Source organism: Oncorhynchus gorbuscha, linkage group LG21 (genome assembly GCF_021184085.1).
Source record: "Oncorhynchus gorbuscha isolate QuinsamMale2020 ecotype Even-year linkage group LG21, OgorEven_v1.0, whole genome shotgun sequence".
NCBI lineage: Eukaryota > Metazoa > Chordata > Actinopteri > Salmoniformes > Salmonidae > Oncorhynchus > Oncorhynchus gorbuscha.
In genome coordinates, this window is record NC_060193.1 from 14842261 (window position 1) to 14863262 (window position 21002).

The window sequence follows — 21002 nt, forward strand, 5'->3', positions numbered from 1 at the left end:
CACACCCTGGCCTGAACAAATAATTAAAGAAAACACAAAATACTAAGACCAAGGCGTGACAAGTATGTGGAAAAACATGATTGCATATTTAAGCATATAACTTCAGATCTGACATAGTCCTTTGTTCTGTTACCAGATTGAGTTCATAATTGCACCCTATTCCCTACACAGTGAAAAAAGGCCTCTTTGTAGGGAGAGGGTGTCATTTGGGGACGCATCCTGACCAAGGTAAGGAGGCAGAATTCCTGAGGGCATGTTGCTTCACATTCAGACCTGCATTACAGCATCATCACACCTAGTACACCTAGCAGGATCAGAAGAGCTATGGAAGAGGGAGAGTGAGAGAGGAGAGGAAATTATATAACCGTTCATATTGGTTGTCTACTGTAAATAATATGGGATTATATTCGATTAGTTAATATGGTAAACCAAATAACTTCCATAAATTACAACGTTATAAATGGTCGTACATGTTTATACATGTTTTATAAGTTACTCATAATTATGTATTCATAAATTGCTTTTAATGCTTATCAATTATTAAGAGAGAGAGAGTAAAGAAAGAGATACGTTTAGAGAGGGAAAGTAGTGATAATTAGTTTGGAGGGAAAACTGAGTGATAAGAAATGTATTGTTCCTTTTTCTAGTCAGAGACTCTGTGAGACCGAGTGAGACATGTAGCCTAGGCAACTCACCGTGAGAGCTGTGACGGTGATGTTGACAACAGGTACCACAGCCTGTCAGATAATTGTTGTGTTGGGTGCCATGGTACCATTGGCTGATAGTTACGATCGGAGCATTGTTACGTTGGGTTCCGTAGCTGCATTAGCTGCCATTGTGCCGTCCGGGGCCGTTGTGGAATTCTGGGTCTGGGCTCCCATCACCATGTACGCCATTACCATGACGACTGCAAACATCAGTCTGCTGCTATTGTCCATTCCTGATAGAGTAACTGAGATCCAGATGGTTAGGATATACTACTATTCCTACTACTAATAATGTATTTGTTAAAGATGGATACAATTAAATATTTACAAATGTAATCATCAATAGTCAGATGCATTGCACTATCATGCTTATACTTCATATACTTCAATGGGAATATGAAACTATCGTACCAGCGTGAATAAATACATTACAATATCTGTGAATAAACATAGGCCTTATATTATTGAGGTAATTGGTCATACATTCATGGTGGTGTAATAGACAACAAAACACTGAATAGTTAACGGGGAACTTTGTTGAAATAAAATACACCATAATTTTATTCACATTACTTAAATAAAATTACTTTAAAGTACTACTTGCATAAATTCCTCAATAAAATAACGTTATTTTTACTCCATACATTTTCCCTGACAACCAGAAGTACTCGTTACATTTTGAATGCTTAGCAAGAAAATAGTTCAATTCATGCAGTTATCAAGAGAACATCCTTGGTCATCCCTATTGCCTCTGATCTGGCGGACCACTTAAACACAAATGTTTAGTTCGTAAATAACGTCTGAATGTTGGAGTGTGCACGTGTCTATCCATAAAGAAGTAAAAAACACAATTTTGCCATCTGGTTTAATATAAGGAATTTTAAATTATTTCTAGTTTTATTTTTGATACCTAAGTATATTTTAGCAAATATATTCATTTTTGATAGTTATGTATATTTCAAAACAAATACTTTTAGACTTTTACTCAATTTGTATTTTATTGGGAGACTTTCTATTAACTTCTTAGTGATCCCTTGGCACGCCAATCTCGTTAACGGGATTGATTTGACAACACCCAGTGAAATAGGAGCGCGCCAAATTCAAAACCACAAATACTCATAATTATAATTAATAAATCATGCAAGTGTTATACATCGGATTAAAGATGAACTTCTTGTTAATCCAACCACAGTTTTCAAAAAGGCTTTACGGCAAAAGCAAACCATGCTATTATCTGAGGACAGCACCCCATCAAACAAACACATGAAAATCACATTTCAACCTGCCAGGCGCGACAAAGTCAGAAATAACAATATAATTCATGCCTTTCCTTTGAAGATCTTCTGTTGGCACTCCAATATGTCCATTAACCTCTTGCTCCTACTCGACACGCAGGCGTCCCATCTAGACATCTGGAAATGCAAATGCGCTACGCTAAATGCTAATAGCACTCGTTAAAACTCAAACGTTCATTAAAATACACATGCAGGGTACTGAATTACAGCTACACTCGTTGTGAATCCAGGCAACAAGTCAGATTTTTAAAATGCTTTTCGGCGAAAGCATGAAAAGATATTATCTGATAGCATGTAACACCCCAAAAGACCCGCAGGGGACGTAAACAAAATAATTAGCATAGTCTGCGCTACAAAAAACGCACAAATAAAATATAAAACATTCATTACCTTTGACCATCTTCTTTGTTGGCACTCCTAGATGTCCCATAAACATCACTATTGGGTCTTTTTTTCCGATTAAATCGGTCCATATATAGCCTAGATATCGATCTATGAAGACTGTGACCAAGGAAAGAAATAGCGTTTTATAACGTAACGTCATTTTTTTAATTAAAAAAGTCGACGATAAACTTTCACAAAACACTTCGAAATACTTTTGTCATGCAACTTTAGGTATTAGTAAACGTTAATAAGCGATCAAATTGATCAGGAGGCGATGTATATTCTATAGCTGTACGTCTGGAAATAATGTCCGGGTAAATCTCAACCAAAATATCCGGTCGGAGACCGGAAGAAAGGCGCTACCTTGTGTCCGTTTGACCAAGAAACAAATCGTAGGCAAATGACAAGACTGTTGACATCGTGTGGAAGCTGTAGGTATTGCAACCTCGGCCCCATTTAATGTGGTTCACATTCAACAATGGGTTCTAGTGGCGCATGGATATATTTTAGCATTTTCAGTGATCAGATTTTCCTGCGCTTTTCGATGAAACGCATGTTCTGTTATAGTCACAGCCGTGATTCAACCAGTTTTATAAACGTCTGAGTGTTTTCTATCCACACATACTAATCATATGCATATGCTATATTCCTGGCATGAGTAGCAGGGCGCTGAAATGTTGCACGATTTTTAACAAAAAGCTGCGAAAATTCGCAGCCTCCCTAAGATAGTTAGTAGTAAAAGTAGTTCATTCAAATATGGCTTATCGGGTTGATTTAACTTCAGCTTGACGAGTGTTGAATTGAACTGTGATATACAGTGTTGATAGGATGTGATATACAACCGAGGAGTCTTCATAGATCGATATCTAGGCTATATATGGACCGATTTAATCGAGAAAAGACCCAAAATGATGTTTATGGGACATCTAGGAGTGCCAAGAAAGAAGCTTGTCAAAGGTAATGAATGTTTTTAATATTTTATTTCTGCGTTTTGGGTAGCGCTGGCTACGGCAAAATCTGGCGTTTTAGATGAAGTTCCAGTACTTTGTGGTGCATGCTATCAGATAATAGCTTCTCATGCTTTCGCCGAAAAGCATTTTATAAATCTGACTCGGTAGCTAGATTCACAACGAGTGTAGCTTTAATTCAGTACATTGTATGTGTATTTTAATGAAAGTTTGAGTTTTATCAAAAACTATACGTGGCGCACTTGAAATTTCCGCTGATTTGATCCCCACAGCGGGAGCACGTCCCTAACAAGTTTTAACAGGCCTATGTTAATAACATTAACAAATAATTGTCAGTCACTAGTGAATGGAGGGAAGTGTTGCAGGAGAAAATGGTAGGATGTTGATTTACTGGGAAAGATGGGTTGATCTGTGACTGTCTGAAGGTTGGAGTTAATGAGTGTTGGAATAAATACATAGACACATGAACAGTATAAATGTTTGAGCTCCATCAATCAGGGTGAGAATGTGTGTTTAGTTATACAGTGGGGCAAAAAGGTATTTAGTCAGCCACCAATTGTGCAAGTTCTCCCACTTAAAAAGATGAGAGGCCTGTAATTTTCATCATAGGTACACTTCAACTATGACAGACAAAATGAGGGGTAAAAAATCCAGAAAATCACATTGTAGGATTTTTTATAAATTTATTTGCAAATTATGGTGGAAAATAAGTATTTAGTCACCTACAAACAAGCAAGATTTCTGGCTCTCACAGACATGTAACTTCTTCTTTAAGAGGCTCCTCTGTCCTCCACTCGTTACCCTTATTAATGGCACCTGTTTGAACTTGTTATCAGTATAAAAGACACCTGTCCACAACCTCAAACAGTCACACCCCAAACTCCACTATGGCCAAGACCAAAGAGCTGTCAAAGGACACCAGAAACAAAATTGTAGACCTGCACCAGGCTGGGGAGACTGAATCTGCAATAGGTATGCAGCCTGGTTTGAAGAAATCAACTGTGGGAGCGATTATTAGGAAATGGAAGACATACAAGACCACTGATAATCTACCTCGATCTGGGGCTCCATGCAAGATCTCACCCTGTGGGGTCAAAATGATCACAAGAACGGTGAGCAAAAATCCCAGAACCACACGGGGGGACCTAGTGAATGACCTGCAGAGAGCTGGGACCAAAGTAACAAAGCCTACCATCAGTAACACACTACTCTGCCAGGGACTCAAATCCTGCAGTGCCAGACATGTCTCCCTGCTTAAGCCAGTACATGTCCAGGCCCATCTGAAGTTTGCTAGAGAGCATTTGGATGATCCAGAAGAAGATTGGGAGAATGTCATATGGTCAGATGAAACCAAAATATAACTTTTTGGTAAAAACTCAACTCGTTGTGTTTGGAGGACAAAGAATGCTGAATTGCATCCAAAGAACACCATACCTACTGTGAAGCATGGGGGTGAATTAACGGGGCCATGTTTCGTGAGATTTTGAGTGAAAACCTTCCATTAGCAAGGGCATTGAAGATGAAACGTGGCTGGGTCTTTCAGCATGACATGATCCCAAACACACCGCTCGGGCAACGAAGGAGTGGCTTCGTAAGAAGCATTTCAAGGTCCTGGAGTGGCCTAGCCAGTCTCCAGATCTCAACCCCATAGAAACCTTTCGAGGGAGTTGAAAGTCCGTGTTGCCCAGCAACAGCCCCAAAACATCACTGCTCCAGAGGAGATCTGTATGGAGGACTGGGCCAAAATACCAGCAACAGTGTGTGAAAACCTTGTGAAGACTTAACGAAAACGCTTGACCTCTGTCATTGCCAACTAAGGGTATATAACAAAGTACTGAGAAACTTTTGTTATTGACCAAATACTTATTTTCCACCATAATTTGCAAATAAATTCATTAAAAATCCTACAATGTGATTTTCCTGATTTTTTTTTTTCTCTCACTTTGTCTGTCATAGTTGAAGTGTACCTATGATAAAAAATTACAGGCCTCTCTCATCTTTTTAAGTGGGAGAACTGGCACAATTCGTGGCTGACTAAATACTTTTTTGCCCACTGTATATGTTTTATATGTTGGTTTCACGGTCTGAGAAGTGTGTGTGCTGGTCGTGGTGGTTATGGTATCAGGAATCAAGGTATGACCCAAGTGCAGATGGTGTGAAGTAACAATGCTTATCATAACACTGGGACAGGCAAACGACAGGTCAAGGAAGGCAGGGGTCGATAATCCAGAGCAGGAGCAAGGTACAGGACGGCAGGCAGGCTCAGGGTCAGGGACAGGCAGAGAGGTCAGGCGGGCAGGTACAGGGTCAGGACAGGCAAAGGTCAAACACCAGGAGGACGCAAAAAAAGAGAAGCTGGGAAAACACAGGAGCTGACAGGACAAACGCTGGTAAACTTGAACAAAAAGACGAACTGGAAAAGACACAGAAAACACAGGTATAAATACACAATGGATAATGGGGAAGACGAGCAACACCTAGAGGGGGTGGAGACAAGCACAAGACAGGTGAAACTGATCAGGGCGTGACATATGTGTGCGTTCGCTTGCATACCAGCCTGGGCATCAGGCAGGGCTTGGTCCTTCCCGCCCTGGAAAATCTGTTTGGGCAGGGGGCTTCGCCATGCTGGCATCCCACTGACCAGAGCACCCACTGATGCGAGCACCCATTCACATTGTCTTTGTAATGTATTTTTGTTGTTTTAATAGCAATAATAGTAATTGTCCTCAGTAACGTTAGAAATTAGGGTTTAAGAAGTCATGCTAGAGATAGATAATAAATAGACTAATACATCATTTGGCACCAAACAATTCACCTGAATACTTGTCTTTTTTTGGATTAAGTTCCATTGAACAAGACTGGATATTTGTTTCAATGTCTTCTAACATGGAGGCTCATGTATGCTCTTCTATACAGAGAAATGGTGGGGTTTCTCTGCCTTCTCCTCTCTCTGACTGCTTTACAAGTGGAGGGTTTCAGTGGGGGAGGATCTTCCATTGCTTCTCAGTGTGGCTCAATGCTACCTGGTAATAGTTTTCATGGCAGCACAGGGCAGAGCTCTTCCTCACCATACACTGTCACTGTCAACCAGACCACCTACCAGCCAGGAGACACCATACAAGGTGAGTCACCGAGATGGTGGAAACACACTATTGGGCTTACCCAATACATACCGTATTGGCTCAAACGAAGGAATGGAGTGGGAACAGTAATCTGTCTGGACATTTCTAATACACAACCCATTGTATTCCTTGAGGCCCCAGCAATTTTATTAAAATGTTGTGAGAAAATGTAAACAAACATTTTAACAGGGCTTATTGTGTTACTTTTTGTTGTTACTTATTTTTAGTCTACTTGGTAAATATTTTCTTCTTCTTGAACTGCACTGTTGGTTAAGGGCTTGTAAGTAAGCGTGTCACAGTAAAGTCTACACTTGTATTCGGCGCATGTTACAAATAAAGTTAGATTTTATTTGAGATAGACCATTTACCAGAATTGCCCTTTGGCAATCCGTCCCTGCTCAGGCATTAACTTTTCACATAGCATATTCCAGCACAGTTAACGTGACACTATAAGATTGCTAAGAGGCAGGGAATCATGACTTAGTCCAAGGACATGTCGTCCAGCGTTTTAGCACTCAATTTCCCTTTCTTTCTCCTTCTCTCTCCCTTTTTCAATTTATCTCCATTTCACTCACTCCCTTTCTACCTCTCTCTCTTTCTCAGTGACTCTGTCAGGAACCTTCACCTATAAAGGGTTTCTTCTGGAGGCCCATGAGGAAGGACAGAACAAGGCTGTGGGAATGTTCTCTCTCGACAGTGGAACTGGGATCGTTCTTGTGTCTTGCAATGGGATCGCAGTGAGTTACTGTTAGGGTTGTATAATTCCTGAAACTTTCCCAGTTGGAGGATTCCCACCCTGCTCCTACCCTCCTGAATCATGAGATCCTTCAACTGAGATTTCTGGAAAACCTGGGACATTTTGGGAGAGTTTCTGGAATTTTGTAGCCCTAGTTACAATACAGCACAGGACATTCTGTCCATATTCTTCACTGTTACCAATTTACCCACTGATTTATTGGACTATATTGACTCATCAATATGTCAAATGAAACTGACTTGAGCCCAATAATAGGAGAGATTTACTGGTACGGCTACACAGTGCTGAAAAGTAGGGTTGCAAAAATTCCGGTAACTTCCCAAAATTCCAAGGTTTTCCAAAAATCTAGTTGGTGGATTCCAGATTTACTGCTTAAAACCTGGGTATTTTGGGCAAGTTACAGTCATTTTCCAACCTTAATAAGAGTTTGTTACCTTTATGTACTATAGCTAGAACCACCAAAAAGAATTGATCCGTGTCTTACCTTACATCAATGTACCAAGATCATTATCCTCTATTGATTGACTTACTGGTTGTTTTATTGTTAGGCCGCTGGGGTGAGTCAAAGCATCAATCTACCTAGATCATCAATAACAGTCACCTGGACAGCACCATCCACATCCTCGTTGGGCAACATCATAGTCAAGTGAGTCTCTACTAGAGTTGAACAATTACAGTAACTTTCCCCAAATTCCCAGGTTCTCCAGAAATCCTGGTTGGAAGTTACTGGCGTTTGGCAACCAAAGTCTCTGCTAAAACCATCACAAACACGACACAGTTCTTTTTTACATGATTTTTCTGTAGGACGCAACTGAAATAACATATATTTTGCCAAAAATGTTTGCAGAGGTGCCATGCCTATTGAAAGCACAACGGTACTATATAGCTATTTGTAGTATAAAAATATTTTGGTGCATTATCCAACGGCACAGACAACAGTTCAGCATCTAGATTTAATTTACCTTTGGTTGTGTTGTCGAAATGACCTTACGTTGATGACTTCCTCCAAACCCATTCGATTTTCTATGGTGATTCAGTGTCATCACATAGATATTTGGGGTTGAAATGACGAGAAACAACGTTGATTAAACTAGTTTTACCCAGTGATGAGCCTCTAAATGTTTGCTCTGGGTTGCAAAATTCCAGAAACTTTCCCAAAACTCCCAGGTTTTCCAGAAATGGAAGATCTGCAGAATCAGGATGGAATGAGCACTGGGAATACTAAAACCATGGGATTTTACAAGTACTACTTCAACAACTACTCCTCCTCCTACAACAACTACAGTTCCTACTACAACAACTACAGCTCCTAATACAACAACTACTGCTCCTACAACAACTACTGTTCCTACAACAACCACTGCTGATACTACGACAACTCCTGCTCCTACAACAACTACTGTTCCTACAACAACTACTGCTGATACTACGACAACTTCTGCTCCTACAACAACTACTGCTCCTACAACAACTACTGCTGATACTATGATACTACGACAACTACTGCTCCTACAACAACTACTGCTCCTACAACAACTTCTGCTCCTACAACAACTACTGCTCCTACAACAACTACTGCTGCTGATACTACGTCAACTCCTGCTCCTACAACAACTACTGCTCCTACAACAACTACTGCTGATACTATGATACTACGACAACTACTGCTCCTACAACAACTACTGCTGATACTATGATACTACAACAACTACTGCTCCTACAACAACTACTGCTCCTACAACAACTACTGCTCCTACAACAACTACTGCTGATACTATGATACTACGACAACTACTGCTCCTACAACAACTACTGCTGATACTATGATACTACAACAACTCCTGCTCCTACAACAACTACTGCTCCTACAACAACTACTGCTGATACTATGATACTACGACAACTACTGCTCCTACGTCAACTACTGCTCCTACAACAACTACTGCTGATACTATGATACTACAACAACTACTGCTCCTACAATAACTACTGCTGATACTACGTCAACTCCTGCTCCTACAACAACTACTGCTCCTACAACAACTACTGCTAATACTACGACAACTACTGCTCCTACAACAACTACAGATCCTACTCCAACAACGACAAATCCTACTACAACAACTGCAGCTCCGAATACAACAACTGTAGATCCTGCCACAACATCTACTGCTCCTACTAAGGCAACCACAGCTCCAACTACAACAGCTACAGATCCTAATACAACAACTACAGTTACTAATACAACAACTACAGCTTCTACTACAACAACCACATCTCCTAATACAGCAACACTTGCCATTACTACAACAACTACAGTTCCTGATACAACAACCACATCTCCTAATACAACAACTACAGCTCCTACTACAACAACTACAGATTATAATTCAACAACTACAGCTCCTACTACAACAACTACAGCTCCTACTATGACGACCACAGCTCCTACTACAACAACTACAGCTCCTACTACAACAACTACAGATTATAATTCAACAACTACAGCTCCTACTAAGGCAGCCACAGCTTCTACTACAACAAATTCTGCTCCAACTACAACAACTACAGATTCTAATTCAACAACTACAGCACCTAATATAACAACTACAGATTCTAATTCAACAACTACAGCACCTAATATAACAACTACAGCTCCTAATACAACAACTACTGCTCCTACAACAACTACAACTCCTTCTACAACAACTTCTGCTCCTCCTTCAACAACTACAGCTCCTAATGCAACTACCTCTCCTACTACAATGACTACTGCTTCTACTACAATGACTACTGCTTCTACTACAATGACTACTGCTTCTACTACAACAACAACTGCTCCTACTATAACATCTACAGCTCCTTCTACAACAACTACTGCTCCTACTATAACAGCGGCTGCCTCAAATACAACTGCTACTCCTCTACAACATCAAATCGTGAACCTATCCCAAACAGCTCTGAACAGCACTACTAATCCGCCTACTGCTACATCTGCTACTCCTAGTCCTACTACTATGCGTCCTACTGCTACATCTGCTACTCCTAGTCCTACTACTATGGCTCCTACTGCTACATCTGCTACTCCTAGTCCTACTACTATGCCTCCTACTGCTACATCTGCTACTCCTAGTCCTACTACTATGGCTCCTACTGCTACATCTGCTATTCCTAGTCCTACTACTCTGCCTCCTACTGCTACATCTGCTACTCCTAGTCCTACTACTATGCCTCCTACTGCTACATCTGCTACTCCTAGTCCTACTACTATGCCTCCTACTGCTACATCTGCTACTCCTAGTCCTACTACTATGGCTCCTACTGCTACATCTGCTACTCCTAGTCCTACTACTATGGCTCCTACTGCTACATCTGCTACTCCTAGTCCTACTACTATGATTCCTAATACATCCACACCTGAATCTACTACTACAATTCCTCTTGGACAAAGTAATGTCCTCAGACACAAGTATAAATACATAATACTTGTACTATTTTAACTTAATTCAGCAGTCAATTTTCACAGCGGTTTTTAAACATGATCATCATGATCCATTAAAGCAAATATAACAAAGTACTTAATACAAATATAGACATCATATTCTCTTTCTACAGACATGCATACAACATTGTGTAAGGTAACATAAAGTCTAACACTTTTAATTACCCACAATCCTCTAACGTCACGTGACAAGTTATTGAGACAACCTTTCTGAAAATGAAATGGCTTTAAAAACCTTTCCGATGTCAAGTCCCCTAAATAGGGGACTAGTAGTAGTTGTGGACCGGTTCCGAATGCCACTTTTGTGAGCACAAGTGCTCTGTGAACAATGACATGTCATGCAAACTTAGTTCTGCTCACTGATTGGACACTGTATGGTGAGCTGTATGAAAGAAGATTGACTCAATCTCTTACAATGCAACTAAGTTCGAAGCAATTTTGGGGGGTACGTGACACAGAGAGAAACACCGATGTAACATTGGTGCAAGCAACATACATTTAGTCCAGGTTGCTTCATGTGACATCGGCTTTATGCTCAGTGAAACAGCTGAGTCTCACCATTCAGTTGCTGCTGCCTGCGAGAAGGTGAGATGGAGAGTTTGCAATCGGAAACCTTATTTGCATAAGAGGTGAACTGTCACATTTTCTGGCCTATCCAGACAAAGGATCGATTTCCTCTGGCTACTAGCATCGGAGCCCCACTTGCAATCAGGCATATAAAAGGGCGGAGACTAGGGAATACAGCAATATCGATCTCAGATTTACTGTTCTCAACACAAAAAAGTTTCATTTCGTAGAAATTAAACAAGACCACTTTGTCATTGGCACACAGGGACGAAAATGTTGTGCTTAAAGGCAAGGTTGTAACAAGTTGGCATGCATTTGAATCGTGACTCACTGAGGACGCAGGACAGAATATTCTGTCATCAGTAGTATAAAATGGTGCCAATGTTGCACTGTCACTAAGTTAAAAATTTTTTGACAGTTATTAGAAAGGTGAAATGAATTAATAAGTTGTTTAGAATTTGATTGCTACTATGTTTAGAACACATTTACATTACTTCAAGCCCAATTTATACACTTTTGTTGAATAGGAAAATGATTGAATATGATATTTATTATTTTTGTCACGTTCTGACCCTAGTTCCTTTGTTTTGTCTTTGTTTTAGTATGGTCAGGGTGTGAGTTGGGGTGGGCAGTCTATGTTCTTTTTTCTATGATTTGGGATTTCTGTGTTTGTCCTGGTATGGTTCTCAATCAGAGGCAGCTGTCAATCGTTGTCCCTGATTGAGAACCATACTTCGGTAGCCTGTTTTCACCTTTGAGTTGTGGGTTGATTCTTTTCTGTTCAGTGTCTTTTGTATTCACCATTCAGGACTGTTTAGTTTCGTTCTCATTATTTTGTTTTGTGTTCATGATAATAAATCATCAATATGGACACTTACCACGCTGCGCATTGGTCCTCACCTTCTTCCACCAACAACGGCCTTTACAATTTTCATATTACTTGTACTATGTAATTGTTCTTGCGCAAGTATAAACACCATGGGACCACGCAGTCTTCATACCGCTCAGGATCAAGATGCGTTCTGTCTCCTAGAGATGAACCTACTTTGGTGCGAAAAGTGCAAATCAATCCCAGAACAACAGCAAAGGACCTTGTGAAGATGCTGGAGGAAATGGGTACAAAAGTATCTATATCCACAGTAAATCAAGTCCTACACCAACGTAACCTGATAGGCCGCTCAGCAAGGAAGAAGCCACTGCTCTAAAACCGCCGTAAAAAAGCCAGACTACGGTTTGCAACTGCACATGGGGACAAAGATTGTCCTTTTTGGAGACTTGTCCACTGGTATGATGAAAAAAATAGAAATGTTTAGACATAATGACCATCGTTATTTTTGGAGGAATAAGGGGACGGCTTGCAAGCCGAAGAAAACCATCCCAACCGTGAAGCACAGGGGTGGCAGCATCATGTTGTGGGTGTGCTTTGCTGCAGGAGGGCCTGGTGCACTTCACAAAATAGATGGAATCATGAGGAAAGGAACATTATGTGGATATATTGAAGCATCTCAAGACATTAGTCAGGAAGTTAAAGCTTGGTCACAAATGAGTCTTCCAAATGGACAGTGAGCCCAAATATACATCCAAAGTTGTGGCAAAATGGCTTAATTAAGTACAACAGAGTCAAGGTATTGGAGTGGCCATCTGAAAGCCCTGACCTCAATCCTATAGCAAATGTGTTTGCAGAACTGAAAAAGCGTGTGCGAGCAAGGAGGCCTACAAACCTGACTCAGTTACACCAGCTCTGTCAGGAGGAATGGGCCAAAATTCACACAACTTATTGTGGGAAGCTTGTGGAAGGCTACCCGACACGTTTGACCCAAGTTAAACAATTTAAAGTCAATGCTACCAAATACTAATTGAGTGTATGTAAACTTCTGACCCACTGGGAATGTGATGAAAGAAATAAAAGCTGTAATAAATCAATCAATTTTTCTGACTTTTCACATTCTTAAAATAAAGTGGTGATCCTAACTGACTGAAGACAGGGAATTTTTACTAGGATTAAATGTCAGGAATTGTGAAAAACTGAGGTTAATGTATTTGGCTAAGGTGTATGTAATCTTCCAACTTCATCTGTTTAAGTGCCTGTTTTCCACACAGTGTTTGAAACAAAGAAAGCACCTAAGGGCTGCGATGTTAGAGATGACTCCATGAACTGCACCTACATCTCTGTCACAACCAGCCCACCTTACATAGTGGAGATTAGTGCACCTGCAGAGACACTTAAGTGGTACCTGGGGATCATCAGTGAAATGCTAACTCATCAAATCAAGGTTACACAACACATCCAGTTTTACTTATATCATTTTATTCAAAGGACAGCAATGAAGTGGTAAAGTTTAAGCAAGTATGTTTAGGGATTGGTTAAATAAAGGCAAGTAATTACAATTTGTTAATGTTAGGATGGGATTCAAACCAGTGACCTTGTGTAAGGCAACCCATATCAACCTTGCAAGAGTGCTCGTACACAAGTGTGCAAGTGGTCAATGTGGTCAATGTGGACTGTGGTCATTGTGGACTGTAGTCATTGTACACTGTGATCATTGTGGACTGTGGTCATTGTACAGTATGGTCATTGTACACTGTGGTCATTGTGGACTGTGGCCATTGTACACTGTGGTCATTGTACACTGTGGCCATTGTACACTGTGGCCATTGTACACTGTGGCCATTGTGGACTGTGGTCATTGTACACTTTGGTCAATGTGGACTGTGGTCATTGTACACTGTGGTCATTGTGGACTGTGGCCATTGTACACTGTGGTCATTGTACACTGTGGCCATTGTACACTGTGGTCATTGTGGACTGTGGCCATTGTACACTGTGGCCATTGTGGACTGTGGTCATTGTACACTTTGGTCAATGTGGACTGTGGTCATTGTACACTTTGGTCAATGTGGACTGTGGTCATTGTACACTGTGGTCATTGTACACTGTGGCCATTGTACACTGTGGCCATTGTACACTGTGGCCATTGTGGACTGTGGTCATTGTACACTGTGGTCATTGTGGACTGTGGTCATTGTACACTTTGGTCAATGTGGACTGTGGTCATTGTACACTGTAGTCATTGTGGACTGTAGTCATTGTACACTGTAGTCATTGTGGATTGTGGTCATTGTAAACTGTGGTCATTGTGGACTGTAGTCCTTGTACACTGTAGTCATTGTGGACTGTGGTCATTGTACACGTTGGTCAATGTGGACTGTGGTCATTGTACACTGTAGTCATTGTGGACTGTGGTCATTGTAAACTGTGGTCATTGTGGACTGTGGTCATTGTACACTGTAGTCATTGTGGACTGTGGTCATTGTAAACTGTGGTCATTGTGGACTGTAGTCATTGTAAACTGTGGTCATTGTGGACTGTGGTCATTGTGGACTGTGGTCATTGTAAACTGTGGTCATTGTGGACTGTGGTCATTGTGGACTGTGGTCATTGTAAACTGTGGTCATTGTGGACTGTGGTCATTGTGGACTTGCGGTTGGACAGGTCCACTGCTTTATTACTGAGCAGGACAAAATTTGGACGACCCAGTATTCCTGAGGGAGGAGAACAACGAGAGAGAAAGAGTTGAAGACGGACCCCGAGGTCAGTTTAGCATTTCCTCCAGTAATTGTTAAGGTGAGGATTGGGGTAGGGAGAGCTGATCCTAGATCTGTACCTAAGGGAAACTTCACCAGGAGCGTGTATGGATTTCATGTGGCTTGAAAAAAGGTTTACATTAAATGATAGCCATTTAGCAGACATTGTTATACGGAACAACTAGATTTAAGTGTCTTGCCTAATTGAGGACACATCAGATTCTTCATCTTGTCGGATCAGGGATTCAAACCAGCAACCTTTTTAGTTACTGGCTCAAACGCTCTTAACCGCTTGGCTACCTGCGGCCCTAGTTGAGCGGTGTCAGATTTTGCGTGTATGTTAAAAGTTTTCGGTTTTTAGTGTCAATAGATTCAATAAAAATATGCCCATGAAAGATAATAAAACATGATTGTATTGCAAATATTTAATTTAAAAGGGTAGTCAGGTAGAACAGTTCACCATCCAGTGGCTTCATAGTGTACACACACACACACACAAACACACACACACACACACAAATTGGTCTTCTGATCAGCTCTGAAAAATAACTGATGTTATTGTTCATAAGACCAAATATTGGAAAAAGTATAAACTTGTCTGCCTGTCTAAATGCAGCCTTTATGACTAAATCTACGGCCCACTGGGCAAACCCTGGTTTAAGCACTGTTTCCATGTTAGTTCAATGAAATGACTTTGAACCGATGTGGAACGCAGTAGATGTTGAATTGACGTCTGTCCCAAGCGTTTGTATGAGTGTGGACTCTCATCACTACACAAATATTTACACAAAGTCACTCTCACTCACACACATCCACTAAGAAACACAGACAAACGTAAGTCTTCCTTCATAACAGGACATCAGCAAATACAGAATTATAAAACGACTTCCTCTGTCACAAATAAATTAGTTACATGCAGGGGATGACATGGGGGTATACAGTACAAATATGGAGGATCTGTTTCTACACCCAATTATTTCTTAAAGGGACAGTTCATCTTCATCTCCAGCAATACTCCAACATCAACATATATTAAAATGGCGGCTTCTATGTTTCGTAGTCAACAAGATAGAAGTTAAGTGTTGATGTTGGGAATGTTGCTGGAGATGATGAATGAATTTGAATGAACGGTATTGTCTATCAACACAATATGTTAGTACTTGGCCTTGTATCACTGGGTTCATTCTGTTGGTTAATGTCTTACTACCCACAACTAGGTGTTTTATTGAGTATGTGGAAAAACATGATTGCATATAACTTCAGATGGTCCTTTGTTCTGTTACCAGATTGAGTCCAGAATTGCACCCTATTCCCTACATAGTGAAGGTACAGTAGTATTTAGGGAATAGGGTGCCATTTAGGGATGCAGCCTTGCCAAGGTGAGAAAGGGAAGGAGACAGGATTCCTGACTGCATGGTGCTTCACCTTCAGACCTGCATTACAGCATCATCATACCTAGTACACCTAGCAGGATCAGAAGAGCTATGGAGGCGAGAGAGAAGTAGTAGAGAAACAGAGAGAGAGAGAGAGAGAGAGAGAGAGAGAGAGAGAGAGAGAGAGGGGGGAAATGATATAGCCTTTCATATTGGTTGTCTACTCTAGGTAATATGGGATTATATTAGTTACTACGGTAACACTTTATAATAACTTCCATGAATTACGTTATGAATAGTCATATACATGCGTAATAAATAATTATACATGTATTCATCAATTGCTTTCAATGCTTAAGTGAATAATGAAACATTCTTTATAAATAGTTGAATACTTAATCATGTTATTATTACAAAGTGTTAGTGGCGCTTCTTCTGTGGTTATTACCTTGAGACAGGGTGTGCTGCAGGCCGAAGGCGTGGCTGGAGGTGGTGGAGGGAGCAGCAGTAGTGGTGCTGATGTTGTTCAAAGAGTTGGTCACAGCATTTTGGGGGTTGGACAGGTCCACTGCTTTACTACTGAGCAGGACAACATTTGGACGACCCAGTATTCCTGAGGGAGGAGAACAACGAGAGAGAAAGAGTTGAAGACGGACTCCTATATGCTGTTCCGAGGTCAGTTTAGCATTTCCTCCAGTAATTGTTAAGGTGAGGATTGGGGTAGGGGGAGCTGATCCTAGATCTGTACCTAAGGGAAACTTCACCAGGAGCGTGTATGGATGAGTGCCTCACCGTTAATAAAGGATCCATTGAAGATGGAGAGGAAGTAGCTGGTGTCGATGGTCCGGGTGGCCGTAGCTTTGGGGACAGTAGCAGAGAAGGTGCACTGGATGGTCTGACCGTTGACTGAGCCCTTCACAGAGTTCACAGGCAGCTACCCAACACAACGGTTTTACCACAATTACCATTAGTCAAATGTCAGTAGGCCTACAGTGTAGTATTAGTCAGGTACCCTGTTACTCTCCCAGACACTGTCCAAAATGGCACCCAAGTGTATATGCAGGGAATAAGAGTCAGAATTGAGATCATATCCAACATCTATGACCACCAAGAATATATGGAATTCATATGGAATACTCATACTTTTGTTCTCTATCTTGTCTAACTCAACTCACTGATTGAATATAGTTAACTTCCTGAATTTGCCTGGAATCAAACCACACCCTGAAAATTATTCCAGAAAGTCACAAATGAAACACTGTGTTCTGATTGGGCCAACTCACTGTGTTGGTGGTCAGATTTCCTTTGTCGAGGAGAGCGGTGAAGAAATTCACGTTGCTGTTGTTGTTGGCGCACACATAGATGGTGGCGTTACCATCCTGTAGAGGAGCGAGAGGATGAATTCAAATAAACCATCATTTAAAAAGTATTCACTTTAGCCATTTCTTCCCAATGTCAATGACCCAACACCAACTCCCTTGTTTTGTAAATAGTAATTCTGAAGGCAGTTTTCCATACCTGTGTGGAAGTTTTGGACAAGCCTACTGCGATGTAGCCACTGGACACTCCTCGTAGCTGGAAGGAGAAAGTCTGTCCCGAGGACTGCTGGGTGGAGACGAAGAAACAGGACCCAGCCATGGCCGGATCACAGTTTTCTGGCTGAGCAGCACAGAGCTGAGTCTTTCCACATTCTGCCATTGAGATGTTTACCTGTGTATGAAGAGTTCATCATTAGTTGCTGTCATTTCTTTGGAAATAGTGTGGCATATGAGTGCAAATGAAATTCCCAAACAGGCACTTTGCTAAATCTGCTTACAGTTTCCATGGCAGTGTGTGAAGTTTATCAGAGAGAGAGAGAGAGAGAGAGAGATCATTCATTGAAAGGAAAAACTGAGAGATTGAGAAGAAATGTGTGCTTCCTTTTTCTCGGCTCTGGGAGACCGAGTGAGACATATAGTTTAGGCAACTCACCGTGAGAGCTGTGACGGTAGTGTTGACAACAGGTACCACAGCCGTCGGAGACATTGTTGTGTTGGTTGCCATGGTACCATTGATTGTGATGTTGACGCCCGGGGAATGTGTTGTGCTAAGGTTCGTTGTTATGTTGGGTCCTGTAGTAGTAACATTAGCTGCCATAGTGACGTTCGGGGCCACTGTGGAGTTCTGGGTCTGGGCTCCCATCACCATGTACGCCATTACCATGACGACTGCGAACATCAGTCTGCTGCTATAGTCCATTCCTGATAGAGGAATGGAGATCCAGATGGTTAGGATGTACTCCTACTACTACTAATAATGTATTTGTTAAAGATCAATACAATTAAATATTTACAAATGTAATCATCAACAGTCAGATGCATTGCACTATCATGCTTATACTTCATATACATGCTCGCACATGTTGTCGATGATACAAGCTTATTTCAAAAGCTTTGAGTTGTATCAATGGGAATATGAAACTATCGTACCAGCGTGAATAAATAGATTTAAAATACCTGTGAATAAACATAGGCCTAATATTATTGTGGCAATTGGTCATTCATTCATGGTGGTGTACTAGACAGCAAAACATTGCATAGTGAATGGGTAACACTGTTGAATTAAAATAGACCAGAATTGTTTTATTTTCAATATTATTTGGCAGTGGTGTAAAGTACTTAAATACAACTAGTTTAAAGTACTAATTAAGTCGTTTTGCGGGGAATCTGTACTTTACTATTTATATATAATCCAGGCACTTGTCATCTCCCGTCTGGATTACTGCAACTCGCTGTTGGCTGGGCTCCCTGCCTGTGCCATTAAACCCCTTCAACTCATCCAGAACGCCGCAGCCCGTCTGGTGTTCAACCTTCCCAAGTTCTCTCACGTCACCCCGCTCCTCCGTTCTCTCCACTGGCTTCCAGTTGAAGCTCGCATCCGCTACAAGACCATGGTGCTTGCCTACGGAGCTGTGAGGGGAACGGCACCTCAGTACCTCCAGGCTCTGATCAGGCCCTACACCCAAACAAGGGCACTGCGTTCATCCACCTCTGGCCTGCTCGCCTCCCTACCACTGAGGAAGTACAGCTCCCGCTCAGCCCAGTCAAAACTGTTCGCTGCTCTGGCCCCCCCAATGGTGGAACAAACTCCCTCACGACGCCAGGACAGCGGAGTCAATCACCACCTTCCGGAGACACCTGAAACCCCACCTCTTTAAGGAATACCTAGGATAGGATAAGTAATCCCTCTCACCCCCCCCCCTTTAAGATTTAGATGCACTATTGTAAAGTGACTGTTCCACTGGATGTCATAAGGTGAATGCACCAATTTGTAAGTCGCTCTGGATAAGAGCGTCTGCTAAATGACTTAAATGTAAATGTAATGTAAATGTAATATTTTTCACAAATTTTACTTCACTAGCCTAAATTAATAAATAAAATTGTATTTTTACTCCATACATTTTCCCTGACACCCCAAAATAAATGTTGAATGCTTAGCAGGACATGAAAATGATCCAATTCACGCACTTATCAAGAGAACATTCTTTGTTGTCCCTACTGCCTCTGATCTGGCCGACTCACAAAACACAAATGCTTCGTATGTAAATTATGTCCGAGTGTACCCCTGGCTATCCACAAATATATTTTAAAAAACAAGACAATTTTACCATCTGGTTTGCTTAAAATAAGGAATTTGAAATTATTTGTTTTACTACGTATATTTTAGTAAATACATACTTAAGTATATTTAAAACCAAATACTTTTAGACTTTTACTGTGACTTTTCTATTAAGGTATCTTTACTTTTAGTCAAATATGTCAATTGGGTACTTTTTCCACCACTGTTAATTAGTAGATCCCTTAATTAAATTAGACAAAAACCAACGTCCGTATTCCAAAAAGTGTATAATTTATGATCTGATAGTGTAGGCTAACCATTAATCAAGGCAATAGCTGAAAATAATAACCATTATGTCATTGTTGAAAATGCCATCATGCAGTGAAACTTTAAAAAAAAACGTTAAAAACAAATACATCGAGTTTGTTTTTATAGTCATCAGCAGATAAAAGAGATGGAAACGTTACCTGTAATTTCGTGACTTGAAGGTTTCTTGAAGGAAAATAGCGTCGTGGTTCTCCTTGAACAAGTTGTCCTTAGCGTGACTGCAAGGTGAGCGGGAGGAGATGCTCTCAACAAGTGTCTTTGTGTCGATGTCACAGCTGAGCTCTCTCTCGCTATTTAAAACAGCACTCGCGAGGGGAGGGACAACATATGGAGAAACCTGTCTCTCTCCTCCGTTTTTTTTGTTGGGGGGGAGGGGGGGGTTCACAATAGCATGCAGGTACGTGTGACACGTACCTAGGCTCCCGGGGGAGGGGTGAACTGGCGACGACACTCAATGGAAAGAATGATGTTTTTAAGCCTACTCCTGACCTCCGACAATAGATTGTGTCCAGTCATTGCTGCCTTTTCCCAAAGACCCATCTTCCTGGCTCCAATTGCTTCCATTCACTTATATCTGTATTAAATATGCTGGCGACTACAGGCAATACTATTTGCAAAATATAATTTAGGACTAAATATAATCCACATTTAAAGTCAAACGACATTTAATCATTTTCTTTTGACTTATTCTGTGATTCTTCCCGGGGTCATAACATGGCATCATTCACACCTGTCCAACTCAAGTAACACGTGATTCTTTCTCTGTCTGTTTGATCAAGCTGAGTTGAGCCTCACACAGTGGATCAGGGCAGGCAGTG

At 41.1% G+C, this 21002-nt stretch overlaps 1 protein-coding gene across 1 annotated transcript; it reads right to left on the reverse strand.

Annotated features, from left to right (window-relative positions):
• Positions 1–15297: 15297 nt before the first annotated feature.
• Positions 15298–20464, reverse strand: LOC124007637 (putative ferric-chelate reductase 1). The gene is made up of 7 exons (XM_046318299.1): positions 20325–20464; positions 18232–18500; positions 17779–17970; positions 17544–17639; positions 17053–17194; positions 16709–16873; positions 15298–16369 (listed from the first exon to the last, which is right to left on the reverse strand). Exons 2-7 carry the CDS (start codon positions 18496–18498, stop codon positions 16326–16328), a joined length of 906 nt encoding a protein of 301 aa, XP_046174255.1. The 5' UTR covers positions 18499–18500; positions 20325–20464; the 3' UTR covers positions 15298–16325.
• Between the last annotated feature and the right edge of the window lie 538 nt (positions 20465–21002).